The sequence below is a fragment of the Henningerozyma blattae genome, chromosome 10 (assembly GCF_000315915.1).
Source record: "Henningerozyma blattae CBS 6284 chromosome 10, complete genome".
In the NCBI taxonomy this organism is placed as follows: domain Eukaryota; kingdom Fungi; phylum Ascomycota; class Saccharomycetes; order Saccharomycetales; family Saccharomycetaceae; genus Henningerozyma; species Henningerozyma blattae.
The window spans coordinates 316,427-341,946 of NC_020194.1; the positions used below are offsets into that span (position 1 = coordinate 316,427).

The 25,520-nt window shown below is 33.2% G+C and overlaps 13 protein-coding genes and 1 non-coding gene across 14 annotated transcripts; 9 read left to right on the forward strand and 5 right to left on the reverse strand.

Annotated features, from left to right (window-relative positions):
* Positions 1-322: 322 nt before the first annotated feature.
* Positions 323-2,548, reverse strand: MOT2 (CCR4-NOT core ubiquitin-protein ligase subunit MOT2; the record flags this gene model as incomplete). Its single annotated transcript, XM_004182604.1, has 1 exon — positions 323-2,548. One exon carries the CDS (start codon positions 2,546-2,548, stop codon positions 323-325), a length of 2,226 nt encoding a protein of 741 aa, XP_004182652.1.
* A 593-nt stretch (positions 2,549-3,141) lies between these two features.
* TBLA0J01380 (uncharacterized protein) lies at positions 3,142-3,618 on the reverse strand (the record flags this gene model as incomplete). The annotated part of the gene is made up of 1 exon (XM_004182605.1): positions 3,142-3,618. The coding sequence occupies one exon, from the start codon at positions 3,616-3,618 to the stop codon at positions 3,142-3,144; it is 477 nt and encodes a 158-aa protein (XP_004182653.1).
* A 984-nt stretch (positions 3,619-4,602) lies between these two features.
* Positions 4,603-4,684, forward strand: TBLA0Jtrna9S. Its single transcript has one exon. It is a non-coding gene; the product is annotated as a tRNA-Ser (tRNA).
* Positions 4,685-4,858: 174 nt separating this feature from the next.
* On the reverse strand, positions 4,859-5,608 carry THO1 (Tho1p; the record flags this gene model as incomplete). The annotated part of the gene is made up of 1 exon (XM_004182606.1): positions 4,859-5,608. One exon carries the CDS (start codon positions 5,606-5,608, stop codon positions 4,859-4,861), a length of 750 nt encoding a protein of 249 aa, XP_004182654.1.
* An 860-nt stretch (positions 5,609-6,468) lies between these two features.
* On the forward strand, positions 6,469-7,059 carry TBLA0J01400 (uncharacterized protein; the record flags this gene model as incomplete). The annotated part of the gene is made up of 1 exon (XM_004182607.1): positions 6,469-7,059. One exon carries the CDS (start codon positions 6,469-6,471, stop codon positions 7,057-7,059), a length of 591 nt encoding a protein of 196 aa, XP_004182655.1.
* A 463-nt stretch (positions 7,060-7,522) lies between these two features.
* On the forward strand, positions 7,523-8,275 carry TBLA0J01410 (HAD family hydrolase; the record flags this gene model as incomplete). Its single annotated transcript, XM_004182608.1, has 1 exon — positions 7,523-8,275. The coding sequence occupies one exon, from the start codon at positions 7,523-7,525 to the stop codon at positions 8,273-8,275; it is 753 nt and encodes a 250-aa protein (XP_004182656.1).
* Positions 8,276-9,458: 1,183 nt separating this feature from the next.
* Positions 9,459-9,839, forward strand: TBLA0J01420 (uncharacterized protein; the record flags this gene model as incomplete). Its single annotated transcript, XM_004182609.1, has 1 exon — positions 9,459-9,839. One exon carries the CDS (start codon positions 9,459-9,461, stop codon positions 9,837-9,839), a length of 381 nt encoding a protein of 126 aa, XP_004182657.1.
* A 670-nt stretch (positions 9,840-10,509) lies between these two features.
* On the forward strand, positions 10,510-11,305 carry TBLA0J01430 (60S ribosomal protein eL34; the record flags this gene model as incomplete). Its single annotated transcript, XM_004182610.1, has 2 exons — positions 10,510-10,546; positions 10,968-11,305. The coding sequence occupies 2 exons, from the start codon at positions 10,510-10,512 to the stop codon at positions 11,303-11,305; spliced, it is 375 nt and encodes a 124-aa protein (XP_004182658.1).
* A 479-nt stretch (positions 11,306-11,784) lies between these two features.
* DFG10 (putative polyprenol reductase) lies at positions 11,785-12,552 on the forward strand (the record flags this gene model as incomplete). Its single annotated transcript, XM_004182611.1, has 1 exon — positions 11,785-12,552. The coding sequence occupies one exon, from the start codon at positions 11,785-11,787 to the stop codon at positions 12,550-12,552; it is 768 nt and encodes a 255-aa protein (XP_004182659.1).
* A 394-nt stretch (positions 12,553-12,946) lies between these two features.
* On the forward strand, positions 12,947-13,699 carry TBLA0J01450 (uncharacterized protein; the record flags this gene model as incomplete). Its single annotated transcript, XM_004182612.1, has 1 exon — positions 12,947-13,699. One exon carries the CDS (start codon positions 12,947-12,949, stop codon positions 13,697-13,699), a length of 753 nt encoding a protein of 250 aa, XP_004182660.1.
* A 686-nt stretch (positions 13,700-14,385) lies between these two features.
* Positions 14,386-17,901, forward strand: TBLA0J01460 (uncharacterized protein; the record flags this gene model as incomplete). Its single annotated transcript, XM_004182613.1, has 1 exon — positions 14,386-17,901. The coding sequence occupies one exon, from the start codon at positions 14,386-14,388 to the stop codon at positions 17,899-17,901; it is 3,516 nt and encodes a 1,171-aa protein (XP_004182661.1).
* Positions 17,902-18,257: 356 nt separating this feature from the next.
* TBLA0J01470 (SPX and EXS domain-containing protein) lies at positions 18,258-20,918 on the reverse strand (the record flags this gene model as incomplete). The annotated part of the gene is made up of 1 exon (XM_004182614.1): positions 18,258-20,918. One exon carries the CDS (start codon positions 20,916-20,918, stop codon positions 18,258-18,260), a length of 2,661 nt encoding a protein of 886 aa, XP_004182662.1.
* Positions 20,919-22,173: 1,255 nt separating this feature from the next.
* TBLA0J01480 (CBM21 domain-containing protein) lies at positions 22,174-23,913 on the forward strand (the record flags this gene model as incomplete). The annotated part of the gene is made up of 1 exon (XM_004182615.1): positions 22,174-23,913. One exon carries the CDS (start codon positions 22,174-22,176, stop codon positions 23,911-23,913), a length of 1,740 nt encoding a protein of 579 aa, XP_004182663.1.
* Positions 23,914-24,670: 757 nt separating this feature from the next.
* MET28 (Met28p) lies at positions 24,671-25,303 on the reverse strand (the record flags this gene model as incomplete). The annotated part of the gene is made up of 1 exon (XM_004182616.1): positions 24,671-25,303. The coding sequence occupies one exon, from the start codon at positions 25,301-25,303 to the stop codon at positions 24,671-24,673; it is 633 nt and encodes a 210-aa protein (XP_004182664.1).
* Positions 25,304-25,520: the final 217 nt, after the last annotated feature.

Sequence of the window (25,520 nt, forward strand, 5' to 3'; positions counted from 1 at the left end):
GAGCATGCTCTATTATTAGAATGGCTATAAAAGAGAAAAGTGTATTGGATTAGGCACATATGTATCTGGCTCGAGGTTTGGCTAAAGATTTGACTAAAGGCGGACAGATATATTATACTAAATAGAGAGAGTTGAGTATAGAGGCAGTTGAGGTAGAGACAGAAACGGCGATCAGAAAAATGAAGGATTAAGAAATTGAATAGATTGAATAAAATAAAATAGAATAGGAGTCAGATAGAAAAGAAATGATATTGTTAATGCTATATATGAGGAATATTACCAGGGTTTTAAATTAAATAAAACATGGGTAGACGTGCTGTGCTCAGTTGCCTGCTGCTGCGGTTCTTCTGCCGTTGATCAACTGGTTTAAGAAGTCCGTGGAATTAGAAGGGATGCTTTCGTTTGGATGTTGTTGCTGAGCCAATTGTTGTTGTTGCAATTGTAATGGCATCTGTTGTGGAGTGAACATGCCTGGTGGAGGAGCATTAGTCATACCCATTCGCAATTGCTGTTGCTGTTGCTGTTGTTGCTGTTGAGCTTGTTGTTGCTGTTGTTGTTGGAGTTGTTTTTTCAACTGTTGTTGCTGTTGCAATTGGCTTTTCAATTGCTGTTGTTGTAGTTGAGCTTGTTGTAATTGTTGCTGTTGTAGTTGAGCTTGTTGCTGAGCTTGTTGTTGCTGTTGCTGTTGAGCTTGTTGTTGTTGTTGTTGTTGTTGTTGTTGTTGTTGTTGTTGTTGTTGTTGTTGTTGTTGCTGAGCTTGCTGTTGCTGTAATGCCAACATGGCAGCTGTATTAGCATTCAAAGCAGCAATGGTTTCTGCGTTTTCTTTCAAAAATTCAACCACCGAAGATGTGTGATCTACAGGCTTAATAGCCAAGATTTCAATCAATTTCTTGGTTAAAACATTCTTACTTGTCTTGGTAGGCTCAATATGGCTCCAAGTAAATAGACTTGGATACCTAGAATATGTTTCATTGTCCAAAATATTAGATTTCAATGCCAATTTAACTGATTTGTAGTCTGATAAATCATGGATTCTTTCATCTAAAAAGGTAACGGCATTGTTCACAACATCATATGGATCTACATAGTCTTGTTCCACATTGACATTTTTCTTCTTATTATTATTCGTAGTATTACTATTTTGTGGAGATTGTTGTACTTCATCATATTGAGTTTGATGTTGTCTTGGTGAAGCTTGTTGAGATTGTTGATATAATGATGTAATTTCATCTTGTGAATCAAGATTACTATTGGAATTACTTAATGTATCGTTCAAAGTAGGTAAGGCACTCTTATTTAAATTTAAAGATGTAAGTGGTGTTGCTGATTGAGTAACCCCCCATGGATTAGATCCTGCTGGTAAAGTTGCAGGTATTAAAATTGGAGTGGATGTACCTGTATTATTATTTGATAAAGTATTTGATAAAGAATTATTGTTTTGATCCAAATAACTATGACCATTCAATTGTTGAGAATTATGCAATTGAGATTTAGCTAATGCAGGTGATGGGGATGCTGAATGAGTGGTAGTAGTAGAATTGATGGTGGTTGAACTCTTAGTATTAGACAAATTATTATTAGTAGTAGTTGTAGGTGTATTATTAGAACTTGAATATAAACTTTGATTAGTATTCAAATGAGGTAACGATGAGTTAGGATTATGAGAATGCTGTTTGTTGTTCAATTCTCTTCTATTAAAAGAATCTGCTTCTTCACCAGGTTCATGTAAAAACATACAATTTGGATTAGGACAAGGTAATCCACGTAAATAAGAAGAACAATATTTGGTAGTACCATATGCAGCTTTCACTAGACGACCATCAATGTAGGTCCCATCGACTTGTTGAATACATTTAGCTGCATCTTCCTTTCTTGAAAAAGTAATATAAATCCCATATCCTTGATTATGAGATGATGAATTAGAACCTGAAGATGATGGTAAAGAATTTTGATGATAATGATCGTTCGAATGATTATTATTATTACTATTGCCACTATTATTATTATTATTTTTCCTATTAACAACAATTTTATTGATTTTCCCATATTGACCAAAATATTTATCAGATTTCAAATAAGGGATGATTTCATCATATGGAACAGGCGGGTTTAAACCAACTACATATACCAAATTTTTTTGAATAACTCTCATTCCTGCTAAATGTTTTCTATTAGCATTTTCATTATCTTTTCTTTCCTTTTCTCTTTGTTTTTTCTCCCAATCCTTCCTTGATTGCTTTTCCTTTTCATATTTCAACTCTTCAGGTGTTAATACCACATATTTCACAGTTTCATCATCATATTTCCTACGACATGCAGGACATCTACCATTCAATTCTTCATTTTGTCTAATATTATTATAACAAAATTGACAAATTTGATAGCCACATGGACATGGTCTAAAATTTTTATCAGTGATATCTAATTTTTCAAGACATAAAGGACAATAATCTTCTTCGTCTTCAGATAAGAAAGACATGTCATAATTACTTAAAGCTTTTTGAATATTTTGTAAATTTTGTTGGACGTGAGGATTTAAAGTCATTTTTTTATTTTATTTTATTGTATTGTATTTTAATTTTTTATTTTAAAAAATGCGATTTGATTTGGTAAAGTAGTACAATTTCTATGGATTCTTATACGTATATTTGTATATTTGTATGTGATAAATTGGACAAAGTTATTGATATATCTATATATAAAATGCACACACAAAAGACAAACAAGGAATTCAGATATTTAGTTATAAATGAATATTATACAAATTATATTAAATTATATCTTAGTAATAGAATAAAGTTTAAGAAAGTCAAATGTAATAATACTCAAAAAAGAAGGAATTTTACAGACAATTGAAATGAAAATAACATAAGTAAAAAAAAATTATCAAAGGCGAAAAACGACGAAAATTTGGGAAATCGTCCGTTGAACATGATGACGGGCCGAGAGTGACAGAAATTAGATCCGGTGTCACAAAACGGGACAATTTCAAGGAGAACTAATACACAAGTTTAGAAAACATTACAAAATACGCTGAAATAAACAATATAAACCTCATTAAGTCATAAATTCGTTAAAGCTATAAAAATATTTATACGTGTATAAAAGTATTAGCATGAGCGTTTAATCTTTCCAAGATTAAACGATTGGGGTCGTGGCATAATCAACATCAACCATGGCAGTATCGTGTAGACAAGTAACATTAATGTCAATCTTGAACTTCTTGTCCTTGTGTTCGGCAGTTTCACCATAATGCCACCTGACGTGTTCAAAAGTTTCCTCCTTGTTCTTGTCATGGAACTTCAAATCTGGCATGTCTAAAGCATCCTTGATTTCCTTCAACAAATGCTTCTCCACATGTTGATGAACATGTCTTACAAACTTTTTGTTATGCGAATTATCAGTGTCCTTAACTTTTTCTTCATTATCGTGAGAAGCATGCATCACGAATGGTGGATAGTAATGAATCTGACAATGGACATTGTTGAAATTGTCATCTTCTTCACTGTCCTTGATGAATCTTTCGAAAGTTTCCATGTCCTCAAATACTTTCAATGATTCACCTTGCTTGGTAACAACAGTGGTGAACTTTGGCTTAGTGTCTTTCTTACCCATGGTGTATTGATTATGTTAATTTGGTTGTTTTGTTAAAGGTGTGTCAGTATCGTTTTTAAATAGATATTAGGCTATCGTTATATATATGAATATATATAAAAGTGATGGTGTCTTTTTGTAGAGGATCCAAGACACAAAGAAGAAAAGAAAAGGTACAATTGTTGAAATGAGAACGGTATTTATACGTTGAGGTTTCAAAGAAAAAAAAAAAAATAAAAATCTATCCATGGAGGAACCGTAACTCATATGATAAAGAGCGCAGCCACGATACTACTAGATGTAGAGATATTCCGGGACGAATAGTAGCAAGGATTAGACAGCACATTATACAACACAGACACCAACAAAATAACTACATCCAGATCAAGGCTATGTTAGTATGTTCTGTAGCCAAGAATGGGGAAATGCGTACCCCACAATTAATATAACACAACACAATATCGCGTAGAAACATCTATAAACAATGTGCATGGCAGAAGCAGTCTTGTGACGACTAATGGCGCAGATGATTGAATCCTTTGTTGAACCGACCCGATTCAGCCAGGCATTAGTTGCCTCTTTAGGCCGAATTTTTCAACTTTTTCAACTTTTTCAACTTTATTTGCGTTGTTTGCTTTGTTGCGTCTCTGCTTGCGTGGCCCGTGACGCCCCTTGGTGAGAGCCGGGGGTAGGCAAAGGCGGTAGGAAGACTCGTGTATTGTTCATAACTGGGGGGGGGACTGAGGGGTATCCTGTCGATGGTTTGCGTGTTACTGGGGGTGGGGGTTTTTATTTTTGGACAGGATGCTGGCTTATTGGGGGCCTATTGGACGAATGTTAGAGGTGTATTGTGTAATAGGGTGAGTGGTGGAAATGAAGTAGAAGCATGATGCTCGATAAAGTGGTAACATTGTAGAGATAAAAAAGCAAAGATTTTTTGTTTGGGAATGTGTGGGGTTAAAATCGCACAGAAAATAGTGATTTTGAGGAGAATTTCTTAAAAATGGCACTTTGGCCGAGTGGTTAAGGCGACAGACTTGAAATCTGTTGGGCTCTGCCCGCGCTGGTTCAAATCCTGCAGGTGTCGATATTTTTTTGAAGCTGGAGGGTGTGAACATCACTTTTAACGAGAATTGTTTTTTTTTCAGAATATCACATAGATTTGAACTGTAGCAATGATACGTATACAAGTGTAAGAAGTGAAAGTGTGTATGCTTATTTTATAGAACAAGTACATATTTTTTTTTGTGGAGGCGTAGAGTTAAGCTCTTGAACGATTGAATCTCTTATTGTTGTTGTTATTTCTGCTTCTGTTGTTTCTGCCAGCATTATTATTTCTATGACTGCCGCCCTTTGTGACTCTATTATTTCTTCTATTATTATTACTATTATTTGGGTCCTGGCGTATCTTTTTATCTTGTTTGATCAATCCTAATTCTCTGGCTAATACGGAATGCATATCGACACCAAACTTATTTACTCTGGTAATTTCTCTTTTCAACTGGTCAATGGCGTTTTTATCGTCTGAAAACTTCTCTAATCTATGTAGCTTAGTGGTCAAATGGGCTACAGCCATTTCTTTAATCTCTTCGATAGTCTTTGGTTTTTCTTCTTCAACTGGTTTGGAATCTTGTACTTTTTGAGTTTCCTCCCCTGAAGTATTCTTTTCTTGAGGGGTGGCAGTGGTGGCGGCAGCAGGAGCAGCGGTAGGAGCAGAAGCAGAAGCAGAAGCAGAAGCAGCAGAAGCAGCAGTGGTAGCTGTAGCATCAGTAGTAGTGGATTCTACTTGCTTATTGGATGGTTCTTCTTCATTTGGAGTTTCAATTGGGGCAGCTTCTGCAACGGCAGGGGCTGGCTCAGATTCTTTTGGAGCGTCAGTGGAGGCTGTATTAGCTGCATCATCATTAACTAGACGTTCGACCAATTCATTTTTCAACCCTTGAACACTCAAGTTTCTTTCTCTCAACATATCTTTCAATTGAATCACTGTCCACGAGGAATAATCTGTCATAATCGGCTTGTTTTGTTTGATATCTTCTGCTTAATTGCTTTTGGTTTGCTTTACTTTTATACACGATTCAAGGCAAGAACAAATATATATATCGATATACGATACTTGACGACTCATGCCACGTACTCTGTGACAATGATTAAAAAAAACACAACTAAATTTGACGCAAGATAAGAAAAAAGAGTATATATTACAACGAAAAATCGAGGGAAAAATAAAAAAAAAGATACAGTCAATGCACCCTTCAAAAAAAACCAGGATTTTTAAAAAATTGATGGGAAAAACCTGCAGGTTAAATTGATAATTTTTTTTCTTCATTTCTTTTACAAAAATTGAATGGATAAACAAGATGGCATTATTTATTATCAAAGAATTTTTGCTTCTAGAGGCGAAAATGCATTTGAAGTTTCATCACCGTAATAAACAATCGATATCGTTGAAGCTTGAAATTTACCGATGGATAAAATGGCTTGCTACCCAGAAAGCTCCGTAGTCAGCCACAGTCTGGCTCATGTATGGCCGATTAAGGTAACCCGGAAGCATGCATATCAAGAGAATATTGAGAACAATTGGAATGCAAATTGGAAAAAAGAGCGTTACCCTGATTTAGGTTCATCCGTGCACCATTTCAGACCACGTGGACACAGCAACGTCCACCCAAACACCACAACCCTAGTCACCACAACCCTGACCCGGGTTAACCCTGTTTTGCAACCCTGAGCTTATCCCCAGATTCCTAGCACCTGCACATCACGCGCCCACATGGGAATACCGAAAAGAGCCACACATAACAACCACAAATTGCACGTGGCCCATGGTATGTCCCAAAACGGTAACACGCGAAGCCAAAAAATATTTTAATGACCCACGAGCTTCTTGTTTTTGGCCTTCCTATTTTGTCCACTTTTGTTTTTTTGGCCACTTTGTTTTTTTTGACCTTCTTGTTTTCTTTTTTTGGCCTTCTTGCTTTTGGCTGTTTTTGTCCTTTTACTTTTTGGCCTTTGTACTTTAGCCTCTTGTCCCTGTCCCTTGGGTCTAGACTGTGCCTGTCACTGGAGATTGACCCCTCTGTCCTGCAGCATTTGTCTGCGGTTGTCCCTGCTTGCAAAGCCTCTCTATCTAGTTTTGACCCTCGTCTGATTTTGACCCTTCCGCTTATCTTGGTCCTTTTTGACCCTCTTTTGACCCAGCGCCAACGCCCTGCGCAGAAACACCCGCAGTACATCCGGACTCCGTTTCTTCTTCGCGACGGTTACCGTTTTCCACCATGTTTTAATATGGGCCAATTCTTCCTTGGTTATCACCAGCTTACAATTTGGACCCCCATTGTCCATCAACATCAGTTCATCAAATATCATTCATCCATCAACTGGACTTTGTCCAATGCCTGCTTCCCGACTCCCTACGCCGAGTTCTGTGGTCCATCGTCGTCGTCTTTCCTTTTTTCCTAGATAATAACTACTAGTCATTAAAACTCTTCTTCATATCATATCATATCATATCATACATTCATGGTCCTTCTTGAAATTTCTCTATAATACTCACTTACCTAAAACAGCTTATTTGACCTCTACATAATACCTTTTACACGCCATCTAAGGTATCTATCGAGAATACTAGAAATTCCCTCATCTCAAAATATTTTTCACTATTAAGTCTTTACTTACGTTTCTTTTTTATCTTAATTTATTTCTTTTTTTTGTTTCTTTTTGTATTTTGTGCTATCTCTGTTATACTAGTAGAAACGTTTTAACGTTAATATTAAGTCAGGAAAAAAAATCCATTTGCAAATAATATATAAATACTTGTTTATCCAATCACTAATGTAATTCTTGTCTCCTGTTCTTTCTTTCTTTCTCTCTTTCATCTTGTTAAATAACCAAGCATTCCAACCCGCACATTTATAAATCAACAATGCCTTTGACTCAAAAACCAATTTCTTTTAAAGTTAACGCCGCCTTATTCGATGTCGACGGTACCATCATCATTTCTCAAGGTGCCATTGCTGCCTTCTGGAGAGATTTCGGTAAGGACAAACCATACTTCGATGCCGAACATGTCATCCAAATCTCCCACGGTTGGAGAACTTACGATGCCATTGCTAAGTTTGCCCCAGATTTCGCCAATGAAGATTACGTTACCAAGTTGGAAGGTGAAATCCCAGACAAGTACGGTGAATTCTCTGTTGAAGTTCCAGGTGCTGTCAAGTTGTGTAACGAATTGAACAAATTGCCAAAGGAAAAATGGGCTGTTGCCACCTCTGGTACCAGAGACATGGCTCAAAAATGGTTCAAAGTTTTGAACATCAAGAGACCATCCAACTTCATCACTGCTAATGACGTTAAGAACGGTAAGCCACATCCAGAACCATACTTGAAGGGTAGAAACGGTTTGGGTTTCCCAATCAACGAACAAGACCCATCCAAATCCAAGGCCTGTGTCTTTGAAGATGCTCCAGCTGGTATCGTTGCCGGTAAGGCTGCTGGTTGTAAGATTGTTGGTATCGCCACCACTTTCGACAAGGACTTCTTGATCGAAAAGGGTTGTGACATCATCGTCAAGAACCACGAATCCATCAAGGTTGGCGGTTACGACCCAGTCACCGATGAAGTCGAATTCATCTTCGAAGACTACTTATACGCTAAGGACGACTTATTGAAATGGTAATCATCATGACCCCTTTTCTCATTTTTTCATTCTTTCTCTAACGAACAACTCACAACTCACATCTCACAAATCACAAATCACAAATCACAACCCACTATACAACAACACTTAATTTACTTTGCTTTTTTATTTACCCTTTTTGTGTGTTTTTATACATTGATAGATTATACTTTTATATTATTTAATTCCTATTCAACTTTAAAGTTTCATATTTACACTTTGAAAAAAAAAGAAAAGATTTGTAATCTTATGCCTTAAGGCAATACACAGCCGTGTAATGGGCATTTTACTTTTCGTGAAGCCGTGGCTTGCGGAATCGGGATGTTTTTCCTGTTTCCGCTACTGGTAATTAATCATTTTTTTATTAAGTCACGTATATTAATAAAAGCAAGAAAGAATATGATCCACCACATGCCACATTTTGTTAGGATTAAGAGCCATCACCGCTCACAAGGCATCTTGAACGTTTATACATTTACATACAAATACAATACTATTGCTAACTTACCTGCAATCAAACTAATATATAAGTGTATATAATATACTACATTTGTTGTACAATTATGCAAATGAAAAAAACACAAGCATATCATCGAAATGTCCAAGTTAATTCCAATTGATTGTCCAACAGCACCCCCAGCTGCAGCTTCTTATTCAGATGCTATGAAAGGTAATGGTTTCATCTACGTATCTGGGCAAGCACCACATTATACAAATGGTGATCCAATTGAAGGTACGATCTCTGAAAAGGCTGATGCAGTAATTAAAAACATTATCGCTATCTTAGAAACGGCTGGCTCTTCGTTACAAGAAAATTATCAAGATTAACGTATTTTTAACCGATATGAATGATTTCGAAGAGTTTAACGCCACTTATATTAAATATTTCAACGCCCATAAACCTGCAAGATCATGTGTGGCTGTCGCTGGTTTACCCTTAGGTGCTGTGTTAGAAATTGAAGCAGTTGCATTAGAATAGTCGTAAATGCACCTTCCCTTCCTTTCTTACGATGTCTTTATATATTGATTATGTAATATTTTATGCTGTTCCTTTATTCATTTTTTTAAAATTCTCGATCCATTACGTCATTAGCGAAATTATATAAAAATGTTGCACGGTTTTTTTATACGGCTTTACAACAAGTCGTTCGAGAAAACTATCCCTTAATCTGTCAAACACATAATGCCAGGTTTAACTCCAATAAATTGTTCAAATGCCCCACCAGCTGCTGCTTCATATTCTCATGCTATGAAAGGTAATGGTTTCATCTACGTATCTGGGCAAATAGCTCTATTGCCAGATGGGACTCGTGTCGAAGGCTCCATCTCAGACAAAGCTCATCAAATCTTTAAAAATATTTCTGCCATCTTAGAAACCGCTGGCTCTTCATTAAATAAAATCATTAAAGTTAACATTTTCTTGGCAAACATCAAGGATTTTGAGGAATTTAATGCTACTTATATTAAATACTTTAATACCCACAAACCAGCCAGATCTTGTGTAGCTGTTGCCGCATTACCATTAGGTGCTGATGTGGAAGTTGAAGTAGTTGCTTTAGAATAGATAAGCGTATATATGCCAATCGATAGAAAATTTATATAAACTTACAACATAACTTGTTGCTTTTGTAATACTGAGATTTTCACTGATTACTATGTTTTATCGTGATACATTCTTCATATACATTCCTTTTGGATGTATTTTCTTTCAAACTTTCCAGACTGCCCGTATTGGAAGGTGTATGGGTGGAATATTTGTTTTTACTATCGTTCTTTTTTTTCAATTTATTCTTCACGAATTTCTCAAGAATGATGCGTCGCCTCTTTTTAAAAAATATTTCCAATTTTCAATTTCTCCGACGAATCAAAGAGTCTCCTCCTCCTGAAGGGAAATCCTAGGGAGGAGCTTCACCATCCCAATTCTCATCTCCTCCCATGAGACTTTGATCATAGTACTCTGGGAAATACTGCATTTTCTCTCTAGACTTACTATCATTCTGACCTAGGCCTACTATTCCCTCTGCCTAAACTGACTTCCCTTCTCTGCCTAGACTTCTCTCTCTGTCTGTCTATCTCCGAACTGCAAGTGTTGCTACATTTCATAATAGTAATCAATCTGGTTAATATATCGATATTTTCAAACGGCAATATTCGCCCTATATTATAATAATATATTAAATTTTTAAAATTCATTAGCTTAGATATAGGTAAAATTACATTGAAATCAACCAAAAATGGCTCAACGTGTTACTTACAGAAGAAGAAATCCATGTATGTTTTAACTAATGAGAATTCGAATCTAATGAATCGTCAAATTTATGATCAATTTCAAATGAAAAGAAAAAAAAATTATTAGAAGAAGCGTTAATAAGTTTTGATGAAGCAACAACAAACTATATTAACTAAATTTAAATCCTAGAATGCGCAACTTGAATATATTTATGAAATTATTGAACGTCTACAAATAGTTGAAAAACAATTTATCAAATTGAAAAATTGAAAAATTGAAAAAAAAAGTTTAGAATTTTGTGATTAGGAACTAGCTGTTTATTAAAATAATTTCTTGAAGATATGTTTGTTTTTTCTTTTATTGAAATGAAATTGATTATGAATACGAAAGAATTTTTGAATAATTATACTAACAATCTTTATTATATTATACTTTATTAGTATTTTAAACCATTTTCTACAGACAACACCAGATCTAACAAAATCAAGGTTGTTAAGACCCCAGGTGGTGTTTTGCGTGCTCAACACGTCAAGAAGTTAGCTACCAGACCAAAGTGTGGTGATTGTGGTCACGCTTTACAAGGTATTGCTACCTTGAGACCAAGACAATACGCTTCTATCTCTAAGACTCAAAAGACTGTTTCTAGAGCTTACGGTGGTTCCAGATGTGCTAACTGTGTCAAGGAAAGAATTGTCAGAGCTTTCTTGATCGAAGAACAAAAGATCGTCAAGAGAGTTGTCAAGGAACAAACTGAATTGGCCAAGAAGGATTCTAAGAAGACCAAGAAATCCAAGAACTAAGTTTCTGAAAAGAAAATATAATCACAAATATATTTAAAAAATAATTTATTTAATTATCATCTTTTTCTTTAACTTAATAAACCATACTCAATATAATTTCTCTTCTGTCTGTATAACTAATTAAAAACAAAAAAAATTATAAAAATAATTTCTTTCATTGATTAGTTATTTACCCTGGATGCCATTACACTTTATATTATTTATTTAACATTTATAATATTATTGTATACTTATCTTTATATTTTCAATAAGAATTTTGGTTCTATCAGTTAGCATCTTAAAAGGACACATAAATTATTATTATCATATTTCCCGGAATTTTAACCTTTTTTCTTTTTAGTAAAGAAAACTATTCAATTAGAATTATTTATTGATGACAGTGTAAAAAATTTTAAATAAAAAAATAATAAAAAAATTTAAAATAAAAAAATAATAAGAAAAAAAATTTAAAATAAAAAAAAGCAATTAATTACATACCAATGATAGATTTAGTCACATTATTACAATATTTAATAATTTTATACCAACTTTCGCTATTATTGGGATTTATTGCATTATTTACTGCCAAATATTTCCTGCCGAAATTTTTACAATATGGAAAAACGTTACAACCAATTCCATCAAAAAAAAAACAAGAATTATCTTTATTAGAACGTATATCTAATTTCACAGTTCGTAAATCATATTTTGCTCATTTTTACATCATTTCAGCAGGTTTTTCCTTTATTAATATAACTGTTTTCCCCACATATTCAATAACATGGTTAATTTTATTTCATTCAGTCCGTAGACTGTATGAAACACTTTATATCTCGAAATATACTAAAGATTCAAGAATGAACTGGTCACATTATGCAGTCGGGATTTGGTTTTATACAACTTTAAATCTTTTAACTTTCCATCAATTATATACTCAGAGAATTGTACCTCATACCATCAATATATTTGCATTTTTAGTTTTTTCACTAGCATCATGGGACCAATATGAAAACCATCAAACATTATCAAGATTAGTAAAATATTCTTTACCAAGGGGTAGATTATTTAAGATAGTAGCATGCCCACATTATCTCGATGAAATTTTAATATATTTATCGTTACTGTCATTTAGCATGATTTTTATTTATCCATTACTCTGGGTTATTGTTAGTCTTTCAATATCAGGAATTGAGACTAAAAACTATTATAGATCAAAATTCAAACCAGAAAAGACTCAGAAATATGCAATTTTACCTTATATCTTATAGAATACTAGTAAAACTATATTTATTTGATCTAAATTAATTTTGAAGGGCTTTAGTCATTCTTTGAATTATTGATTAATTCCGCGGATATACGAAAAATAACTCCGAGCGCGACAGAACTGAGCTTATTGTGACATAAAGATATTTGGTAACAAAATACTAGGAAATGCATACAATAAAATTATGTTAGTGCATTCAAAAACATTTTTTCTTAATCGTATTAATTATTCTTTTTTTTGTTTGCTATTTATTATTCTATTTTAATGATTCTCTCAAAAATTATCATTTAATTAATTCGGATTAATATAACAGAAGACAGTAATTGAAATATCCCACAAACTTTATTTTGTAAGTCATATTTTTTTGAGCAACTTACCTACCAATTCGAGCTTTGATAATGAAGGATCCAGAAAGATTTTCTATGCAAGATATTGGCTATGGTGATACCGTCTTAATTGGTGATTTGGGGTCTGATGACAGAAATATAGCTTCAATTCCCAACCATGCTACCTTTATGGCCCCTCAGAGCAATATTTATACAAACAATTACGTCTGGGAAGGTGATATAGAAAGAAACTCGAAACAGTGCGACAAGTATTGTGAAGATGATGAATACAATGCCATAATATATACTTATAAAACAAAATATGAAACAAAGTTTATAATATTATCTTTTTGTATATTTCTTTTCAATGTATCAGAATCAACATTTGAGTGGGTATCATTGTTTCATCCTATTCAAACAAAAAATATGCAAATTCTTCAAACTTTTGATGGACTCTTTCAATTAGCCATATTAATTGTACTTCATCTCATCACTAGATATATATTTATGCCGATAATGTTACCACCATTATATCATAGAGATATTAAATCCATCAGAACCACTCATGGAGAGTGTAATAGATTAGCATATGTTAAACATAATTTGGTACAATGCGGCTATTGCTATTTACTATTAATGTCATTTCTAATATTTGAGTTACCAACCATATTAGAACCTACAATGCCATCTACTGAAAGAAATATACTCGATGGGTTTGAAAAAATAACAATGTTTATTTATTACCTAATAAGACTTGCAACTTTTACATCCCTTCAACTATTAACTCATGAGCTGGTTCATATTCATAAATGGAAAGGCGATTAATCAATGATATTGAAGTGTTATCTCCATATATAAATAAATTTATAACATATCTAGTTTCTGAAATTGACAGTATGTATTAAGCTAATTAAATCATCAAAACACAATTTATTTAGCCGTAAATATTACCTAAGTCAGATACGACATAATGTATCACGTGGTGCCGCGGGTAACTATTTGTGCTTAAATCTTATCATGAAACATTTGCGGCTCAGTGAATTCTATCAATTTTTTTAATTTTACCTATTAGGTAAAACCTTTAAAACGGAAAAGTTATGAAAGTTAAAGTGATTGGCAGTCTATCTTGTACTTCCTTTAGTTTATTTAAGAAATTGAAATTGGAATACCTTCTTTATTTTATTTTTTATTTTTTATTAGCTCCAAACGAGACGCCCTAGTCAATTTGCTTTTCATTTGAAAGTTCAACTGAACCTAATTGCACGCTATTAAGCTAACGTAATCAAAAACACGAAATAATTAAAAAAAAATTGATAATAGTTTTTTTTTTATTAAATGAATCATATTTTGTTGATCATTTTAATTTACTAGATCAACTTTATATTTGTGGGAAAAACGACAATTAGACCTCATTAATATCCAGATTATCGCTATAAAATCAATTCGTCCAATTATATTTCTTTTTGATTACCTTTAATTTTTTTTATATATCTAAAGTCAATCGATAAATTATGGCTAATCACTCTGCTAGTATTGGCTCTAATATACACCCTTTTAGAAAATTCAATAAACAGCACTTACAAAGCACAGATTCATTTAGCACAGAAGAGTTTGACAAACGTTTAGAAGAAACCGTAGAAAATTTTGGTAAAAATAAAGAGGCTAATTCTAATTCCAACCCAAGCTCTAATATAAGCCCGAACCCCAATTCCAAAAATATTTTTAGAAAGAATATATCCACATTTGAATTAGAAACTATTGGTAGTGATTTTGATATGCCGTCTTCGAGAGCTGACAGTAATGTTACTCGACCTTTATTAGAGAATTCCGAATGGAATAATACTAGTAATAATGATGCTTATCACAGTCCGCAACCAAATTTTGTTAGTCCATCTGCTCTAGCACAACAAAATAATATATTCAATAGATTTTCTAATTTTTTCAGTTTTAATAAAAAGTCCAGTAACAGAATTAATTATCAATCTACTACACTTTCAACAAACGATGACGAACATTCTAGTATTATCTTTGGTCAAAGAGAAATTCATCCTGACACAACTCCGATTTATGATAAGAAGAAGTATCCAACAAATGCAATTTCCAATGCCAAATATAATCCATTTACTTTTGTACCAATTCTTTTGTATGAGCAATTTAAATTTTTTTATAACCTTTATTTCTTAATGGTCGCACTATCACAATCGATACCTGCGTTGAGAATAGGTTATTTATCTTCATATATTGTTCCTCTAGCTTTTGTGCTTACCGTTACAATGACTAAAGAAGCCCTTGATGATTTACGAAGAAGAAAACGTGATAGCGAATCAAACAATGAGCTGTACTATGTTTTACAAAAATCCCAGTTAGTTCAAAGCAAAAATTTGAAAGTTGGTGATATAATTAAAATTGAAAAAGATAGACGTATACCTTCAGATTTAGTATTATTACAGTCAAGCGAACCATCAGGTGAATGCTTTATTAAAACAGATCAGCTGGATGGTGAGACCGACTGGAAATTAAGAATTGCTCCTGCAGTCACTCAAAATCTATTAGAAATTGATTTAATTAATAAGATAAAAATAACTGCATCATCTCCAGAAAAATCTATTCATAAATTTTTGGGCAAAGTTACATACAAGGAATCATCATCAAATCCTCTATCGATTGATAATACATTGTGGGCAAACACAGTTTTAGCATCTTCAGGATCATGTATTGGTTGCGTTGTTTATACAGGTAAAGACACAAGACAAGCAATGAATACGACTTCTCCAACTGTCAAGACTGGTTTATTAGAGTTAGAGATCAATGACCTTTCTAAAATTTTATGTTTATCAGTTTTCATACTGTCTGTAGTATTAGTATTATTTGCTGGGTTTAAAAACGATGATTGGGTCATTGATATAATGAGATATTTAATTTTATTTTCCACAATTATTCCAGTTTCATTAAGAGTCAATCTTGATTTAGCTAAATCTGTGTACGCTTATCAAATAGAACATGATAAAATCATTCCAGAAACAGTTGTTAGAACAAGTACTATACCGGAAGATCTTGGTAGAATAGAGTATCTATTGAGTGATAAAACTGGTACGTTAACACAGAATGATATGGAATTGAAAAAAATTCATTTAGGCGCTGTTTCTTACACTCCTGAAACCCTTGATATAGTCTCTGATTACGTTTCTACCATGGTATCAAACAAAAAACAAAATAAATCTGTCAATCATATGATATCAACAGCAAGAAAGGATAATTCTAATCGTGTTCGTGATATGGTGGCGACTTTAGCACTATGCCACAATGTCACTCCAACATTTGAAGATGACGAATTAACTTACCAAGCTGCTTCACCTGATGAAATTGCCATTGTTAAATTTACAGAATCTGTCGGATTATCATTATTCAAGAGGGATAGAAACTCAATTTCGTTATTACATGAACATTCTGGTTCTATTTTGAACTATAAAATTCTAAATGTTTTCCCATTTAATTCTGATACAAAACGTATGGGTATCATTGTTTTTGATGAAACTAATAAAGAATATTGGTTTTTAGAAAAAGGTGCTGACACTGTAATGGTTAAAATTGTTGAAAAAAATGAATGGCTAGAAGAAGAAACTGGTAATATGGCTCGGGAAGGACTACGTACCCTTGTTATTGGGCGTAAAAGATTAACCCAAAAAGAATATGAGCAATTCAGTGCAGCCTATAAGGCTGCATCTTTATCTATGATGAATCGTGATGAAAATATGGCCGAAGCCATCACTCAATACTTAGAATATGAGTTAGAATTATTAGGTTTGACCGGTGTTGAAGATAAATTACAGAAAGATGTGAAATCTTCAATAGAATTATTAAGAAATGCTGGTATCAAAATTTGGATGTTGACAGGTGATAAAGTAGAAACTGCTCGTTGTGTGTCAATTAGTGCAAAATTAATATCAAGAGGTCAATACGTTCACACAATTACCAAAATGAACAAACCGCAAGGCGCATTAGAACAATTAGAATATTTAAAAATCAACCGTAATGCATGTTTATTAATCGATGGTGAATCATTAGGCATGTACCTAACATATTATAAAAATGAATTTTTCAATGTTTCTATTCATTTACCGGCCGTTATAGCTTGCCGTTGCACTCCTCAACAAAAGGCTGATATTGCATTAATAATTCGTGAATTTACAGGTAAAAGGGTATGTTGTATTGGTGATGGTGGTAATGATGTTAGCATGATCCAATGTGCTGATGTTGGTGTTGGTATTGTCGGTAAAGAAGGTAAACAAGCTTCATTAGCTGCTGATTTTTCTATTACTCAATTCTGTCATTTAACAAAATTATTATTATGGCATGGCAGAAATTCATATAAGAGATCAGCTAAATTAGCTCAATTTGTTATGCATAGAGGTTTAATCATCGCAATATGCCAAGCTGTCTTTTCTATTTGTTCCAGCTTTGAACCAATTGCATTATATCAAGGTTGGTTAATGGTCGGCTATGCAACCTTTTATACAATGGCCCCAGTCTTTTCTTTAACTTTAGATCACGACATTGAAGAATCTTTAACCAAAATCTATCCTGAATTATATAAAGATTTGATTGAGGGTACAAGTTTATCAAGAAAAACTTTCTTTGTATGGGTTTTACTTTCGTTTTACCAAGGCTGTACAATTCAATTGTTTTCGCAAAAATTCACAAGTATTTTAGTTGAAGATTTTTCTAAAATGGTTTCAATTAGTTTTACAGCATTAATTATCAACGAATTGATTATGGTGGCATTGGAATTTCATTCATGGAACAAAATTATGTTTATCACTGAAGTTGGTACATTTTCATTTTATATTCTTTCAGTACCATTTTTGGGGGAATATTTTGATTTATCATATTTTAGAAGATTTTCATTTTTAACTGAATTAATTGTCATATTATCATTGTCAATATTGCCGGTTTGGATTAGTAAAGCAATCCATAGAAAATTACATCCACCAAGTTATGCTAAAGTACAAGAATTTTCTAACGTTTAATTAATGGTTCATGTAAATCTTTTAATCATATATCTATATGATGTTGATTTTACTTTTAATTTATTTCTTAGTCATCGTATTTGCATATGTATTATTTTATAGAAGAGACAAATAAATTTATGCATATATATATATATACTATTTGTTAATACGTTGTCCGATAATTAAAATGTGTTCTCTCTTATATGGTAAAGATGTATAAATTTATAAAAGTATTTAAAATACAAGTTGTGAATTGAAATAATGATTTACTTTAAAAGTAAATAAAAAAAGCAAATAAATGGGATTTTCAGTCCAGTACGAAAAACAAACGAACAAAAGATCAGATAATTATTATATAAGTAACATTAGTTCACTCAATTATCTTCATTTATGCTTGTTGTGGTGCTTAAAGGATCATTTTCTAGATCCGAATTATTATTAATTGAAAGACCAGAATTAGTTGTTGTAGTTGTAGTAGTAAAATTTGATGGAATAATTCTTGGTAGTTGGAAATCAGAAGTATGAGCCCAAGGAATAGATTTTGAAAGACCATCCATCATATAAGTCTTTCTCCTTATAATAGTATGATATGGACGATCAATTGGAGTTGGGATTGAAGTTGTGAGCTCATTTGTTATTTTATGATTATTTGAAATATAATTTTTAATGGAAGTATTAGTAGTAATATTTGTTAATAGAGAATTACTTTCACTATCATTTGAATTATTAGTAATTTCATTAGCAGTTTCATTATCCAATTGAGATGTTGAGTTAGTATTTGATACCTTACGTTTCATTTCAATTGGATAAGGCAAGGGAGAATCACCTACTACTCTTAATAATTGAACATTTGCTACATGTTCATTTTCTACACGGAAAATGACCCAAATGAATCTTCTAATAACTTCGGTAGTTGCCAAAACAAAAGAAGTCACTGCACTTTGTTGAATAGTTTGTGGAGCAATAGCATAAACAATCCATTGGAATCTAATAACAATATCAAAAATCATTGCAAAATAATAGACTGATTTCCCCCATTTTGAATAAGAGCCATCTTTCCAATTTCTATTACCAGCGAAATATAGATCATTTCTCAATAAGAAATTTTTATTCTTATTATTTAAAGAATCCAAATCTGATGATTGTAATAATGACCAATCTAACATAATATCCCAAATGGAAGTATACATTGAATTTAAAGAGGCCATCACTATAAAGATTGGTTTCCTCTTTGGAGAATGGTGAGATAATCTATAAGCAGACAGTGAACCATTATAAGCCATGCCAAATAAATATTTGACAGCATTTAAAAGATGAGGGAACCAATCATTGGAATCCAGGTATCTTCTAATGCATTGCATAAATCTCCAATAACTTGGTAAACATGATAAGATACCCATTGATACCAAATTCGAAGAACTACAAATAAAAGTTTCATCGTATCTTGTTTCGATGATACATTTCAAAAGAGCTATATCAGCGATGGAATAAGTTAATGAACAAACGATATCACCCAGGAAAAAATCAATGAATTCCACTGGGTATAGACCTGAAAGACATAATCTAATTAATGAAATAATAATTTTTTTTTTAGTATTAATAATTTTATTGAAATAAGGTGGGGCAAATTTGAAATTTGGTAAGAAAATAATAATGAAAATAACCATTATATAAAATTGACCATATGGAGTTAAAGAATCATTAAAGAAACTTAAGACTGAGAAAATGGAAGTGATTATAATTAAAAATGATAAGAAATATAAATTTTCTGGAATGTTTGTAGTCGCGAAATCATTATTAAAAGAATTAGTACCATTTTTTGAATAAATTTTATTAAAGATGATGAATTTATAGTTAATATTGAATCTATGCCAAATGAAGCAATCGAATAAAAACAATAAAATTATTAAAAGAACCATATAACAACCACCCCAAATAGGGAATAATGCCTTATGAATATGAGAATCTTTATTTGAAGTGATTGATAAATAAAGAGTATAAGTGATTAGAATTACTGAAACACCTAATAATAAACCTGATAAAAACATTTGTAAGATTACTGTATTATTTTTATGAATGATATTTTCATCAATGGAAGATTTCAATTTAATATTTCTAATTAGAATATTAATTTGCTTTTTATTGGCAATGGCATTTGTAGTATTGGAATTGGATAAATCATTTAATAACCAATTTTCTAGTATGGTTTCCATCTTGGATAAAGGATCTTTATCTTCAGTATAATTTGAATGTTTGAAAATGGAATAATTTTTAAACATATATGATTTGAAAGTGGGTAATTCATTTGTATTACATATCTTGTCGAATTTCTTGATCATCTTACGGAACCCTGTGACATTAATATCTCTATACGATTTAATCAATTGCAAATACATCAAATGGTTTAAAATGGAATTGATCAATAATTTACGTTCCCAATTTGGATTACAAATAGGCAATTGTTCATCATCTTCATCATCTTCACCACTACCATTGATGGCTCCCATAGCATTTGAAGTGGTATTAATTTTAAAAGTTTCCTTCCCCATGGAGAATTTAGAAAATAATTTAATTGGGTTTAAATTCTTGGGCCACGAAGGTAATAATTTTTCATCGCTGAGAAACTGTTTTATTAAAGTGTTATTGTTATGTTTGTGGAAATAATAATCTGGTAAATTAGTGGATGTAGTGGTACCATAATCGATATTGTTATGGAAATTGACTTTTGAATTATAAATGGCCAATTGATCATTTAAGATATTTAATTTTAAATTAGCAAAATTTAAAAGATGTAAATAGAAATCATTACATTTGATGATTTGAGAAGGAATGATCCAATCTTCTATGAAATCCTGGATAAAGAATTTTTTGACTTCTAATAGACTAGCTGATCTAAGATTAGCATTTGAATTATTTTTAAAGGCTTCGAGTTTCAATTGATATTGATGTAATTTTTTTTTCCCATATTTATAATCCAAATATTTGCCATGCCATTCTGGTACTTGTGAACCAGTAAGATTATCAGCAAATTTCATTGAAATTTGATAATATTATTATTATTTGTTAGTAAAAAAAAAAGGCAACAACCAACAAGCCAACAAGCCAACCAATTCAAACAACCAAATATATCTAAATTGCTTACAGATCTTTAATATATATATATATATTAATACTTGCATTTATATATATATATATATATATATAATTATATATCTATAATCTCATCAATTTAGAAAGTCTCGGATGCCGGTTAACGTAAAATGTAGGAAACATTTCCCAAATTAGGATATAGCCTAATGCAGTATAATATGGAATACGTTCCCCACGTGTTTAGGAAATTAAAAAAGAAAAGAAAAAAAATAGAAAAAAAAAAAATAAAGTACGGGGCAGAACCCTTGCACACGTGATAATTCAAAATCACGTGCACCAAAATCACGTGACATAAAACTTCTATGCCACGTCGCGTTACACCCGTGCACCCAGATTCTTCAGTTTCTTCCCCACTGGGGGCCCCCAGCTCTGGATCCGGATCCGTCAAATAAGTTCCTGTGATTGTTTGACTATGGTAAAAACGCTCCATAGGGGTACATTTCCACCTCGTGGGAGTCATCCGTTTCGGGACATACGCCCGACCCTTGAATCTGTATGGCCTAGAATTCTTAAGGTGAAAGTTTCCATCGCTGTTATCACAGTAGCAAAAGTAAACGTTTGACTAAAAGGACTTTCATAATGCCTTTGTTTTAATTGTAATGGTGATGGTATTTATTTCGATCTGAGATAGTATATATGGTTGTTACTTTACTTGGTATAGTTTGCTTCACCTAGTATTGCTTCAATTGACATTCTTTCAACTAAGGCATTCCAATTACCTCTTCAACTCTAAGAAAGTAAAGAAGTAGGATTCTACGAAGGAAAAAAAAAGGCATATCCTCGCTAGCTTTTTACAAACGACTACTAAGTAAGATCGACCGTCTGTCTGTCCTACGGCTAAGTCTCTACCATTGTTTGTTTGCTGTTTATATTTATATTTTATCACTTAGACATTCTTTCGTCCTTTCTTCTCCCTATATACATTCAACACACGCACCCCTCTCTCTTTCTCTCTCCCACATTCTTAATACATAAAGAAGAAGAAGAAGCAGAAGAAGAAGATCAAATAATAAAAACCATTTTAGAAAAAAAAATAAAAAATTCTAAAACTTATTTAAAAAAAAATTACATTCAAAAAAGCAAGAAAAAACAAAAATACACACACACTCACAAGTTTTATTAGACCTTTATAAACTCCATATGGCTCGGCATTTTATCATGCAAAATCATATCAATGCTACAGTATCTACACTACCCGAGCGATCTTTATCTTCCGAGTCCAAGACACCCAGTCAAGATCCGTCCAATATAAATTCAAGTTCAAAATGTTCCTCCACTTCATCTTCTAATAGTAACATCATGTTTCGACAATTCAATTCTGCCACACACCCTGATTTCTTATACAACAAGACTAACCCTTCAACGTCATCTTCTGCAGCAGGGGTTATCTCACATAAACCTGCATCAAGTAATATAAATTCTTTAGATTTTCTAAGGAAACCTAAACGATTACCCACATTACATTCTCAATGGGATGACCAAACGATTTTGGAACGTAATACTTTAAGAAATAAAGACCCTCGATGGAATTCAAACAGTTCGCTGAGTTTAAACACTTCATCTAATGATTCTCCAATAAAGAAGGATTTTTCATTTAAAGATCTAGATGAGGCAAACGACGATATGTTTTTCCATCAGACTCCTTTGCAGGGACCTGGAGAAGATGATAATACAAGTAATCAAAATAGTTCAATCTCACCAAGAACTAAGACCACCAAGAATTATATCACCGGCATTAGTGGCACTGTAACTAATGATACGGGAGATATCCGATTAAACTTATTGCATTCATTGGATACCGCTACGGGTGTAGGTGATGAAATACCTGTTTATAAGAAATCGGGAGAATTATTAAAACCTTCGTTGAAAAAAAGATCCAAATCTTTACCCACAACACCAAACATCTTGAATTCCAATTCTTCTAAATTGAATACAACACGTCACCCTAAGATGGAAAGATCCAAGAGTGTTCATTTTGATGAAAAGGCTCCCTTCAAATTATTTGAAAAAGATGATTCTCCGATAAGAATCATCAATTATAAGGAAAATATTGATCAATTGGATTTTTGGAATTATAATAAGCCATTAACCATGCAAGACTATTCGAATACCACGGAAACGTTATTAACTGATTTACAAATGTTTAATATGAATGATAATGATTTATTATTGAGGAGTAATGGTAATACAAACATTTTTTCAGCACCGCCTATCAAACCATTGAGGAAAAGTAAAAAATTCACCAATGCTGCTGCATCAACAATATCAAATCCTAAAAGAAGAGGGAACACCAACGGCAATAGCAATGGTAATATAATAAGGAGCAACGAAGTATCTCCAAAGAGTTTGAGCAATGGCAGTACCAACAGATCCAATAGTTCTGGCCATTTACATAAAGTGGCTGGGTTATATTCGACAAATTTCCCCATCTTAAGTAATAAAAACCCTAAATCGTTGAAATTGAACATCTTTGTAAATTTATCTCAGGACAAGAAATGCTTTTTGCAAGATTTGACACTATACAATACCAATAATAATTCGTTTGGTAATAGTCACACATTAATCATTGGGAAAGTACTTGTCAAGAATATATTTTTCCATAAAAGAGTAATTATCAAATACACATGGAACAAATGGAAAACGTTCCATGATATTGAAAGTGTTTATTTGAGTGATGCTGATGGGATCTTACCTGGGACCAACATGGATATTTTCAACTTCATCATTGATGATTCCGTTAATAACGTGAGTTCCGACGGACGCAAGGGGATGCTAGAGTTTTGTATTAGATACATCAGCATTGACGATGCAAACGGAGGTAATTTGGAATTTTGGGATAATAATGGCGGCAAGAATTATAAAGTGGATGTAATTATATAGAGGGCGTTGAAGGGAAACGCGAAAAATCCATCTCCAGAGGGAAAAAACACGAAAAAAAAATTAAACAAAAATAATAAAATAAGCAAATGGTTTTTTTTTTTTTTCTTTTTTTTATTTTTTTTTATTTACATAACTATGTACCTACATAACTATAAGAGTTTGTCTTTAGAATAGAGTAGTGCAATGAATTGCCCTGAATATATGTATATATTGTTCGATAAGATACCCCGGGATATTCTTAACGCAGTTGGGGCACCAAGTGCTTGTAACGGTTCATGACTGTGATATGCAAAAGGTAGTACACCGTTAAAACAAATAAAAAGACACTAGAAAATAATGTAAAACCTCTCATGTGTGTTTGTGTTTGTGTTTGTGTTGGTGTAGTTGTGCTTTGTGCTAATGCGTTTGAATGTTTGTGACTATTAATTGTTTGTTTGTTTTTCGTTTTTCCTTTCCTTCACTCAGGAATTTGTGGCGCGAGTTGTGAAAATATGTGTCAAGTTTGTGTCAAAGGGAGTTTGCGGAGTGGCCTTGGACTTCTGTCCACACGACTTATATACGGCGCACTCCGGCCCCCTTGGTGTCCGGAGTACCTGGTTAAGTCCGGCACAAAAAGGGGTATGGTGTCCGGACGGACACGCGTTCTTTATTTTTTAAAGGGTACAAATAGAAAAAAGAAAAAAAACAAAAACAAAAACAAAAAAGTAACGCAGAGTATAAAGGTCACATGATGGGATTAGCAAAATGGTAGCGCCACTCACACACCGTTGCGAATGTTCTCAAGCAAGTCACGCGACTTCTTCTCATGGATGGCAGACAATTGTTGTTTCCAATATATGTTTTCATCGTTAAGAACATTAATTTGGTCATTGAGTCTAGCTATGAGTCGTTTCAGATCATCTAGTTTACGGAAATTATCTTGTAATTTCTTCTTACGTTTTATACGGAACCTTGCAGATGCTTCCAAGTTCTTTTGACGTTTCTCCCGGAGTTTTTGAGCCGCTACATTAGATTGTTGCTGTGGTTCATCATCTACCGATGAGGCAGGAGAGACGTCACGTGGCACATAGCCCAGCGGGCTCACGTGATTATGGCTACCATTTTGGCCTTGATTTAGTTTGTCGACCTGACTTTGGGGCGTCACGTGAGCGGCTCTTGTTTGGTAATGGTGAGATTCGCCCCCATAGGAAAAGAATCTAGGATCTAGTTCGAAACTCGAAAGGGCCAACGATGAAGAAAACTCTGCAAATTCTAGGGCAAAAACAGATTCTAGGTCTGCCGAGACAGAGCCCACAGGGTTGACGCTATTAATGCTGCCTATAGGGTTAGCACCTATAGGGTTGGTATCGATAGGGTTCGCAGGGTTGGAGGGCACGGGAGGATAGGACATGTGACTTGTGGCGGGCGCGCCTGTACGGATCTGTGCCAGCCCTGCTCACGGGTCCTTATATAAAAATGCCGTGTCGGTGGCAGCTTTTGGTTCGCAGTGGCGTTTCCACACACGTGATCTGACGCGCCACCACCATATATTATATATATGCAAAGCATACTGGATATGTTTCGTATAATGTCTGTGTGTTTTACACAGTATATGCGCAGTCACATCT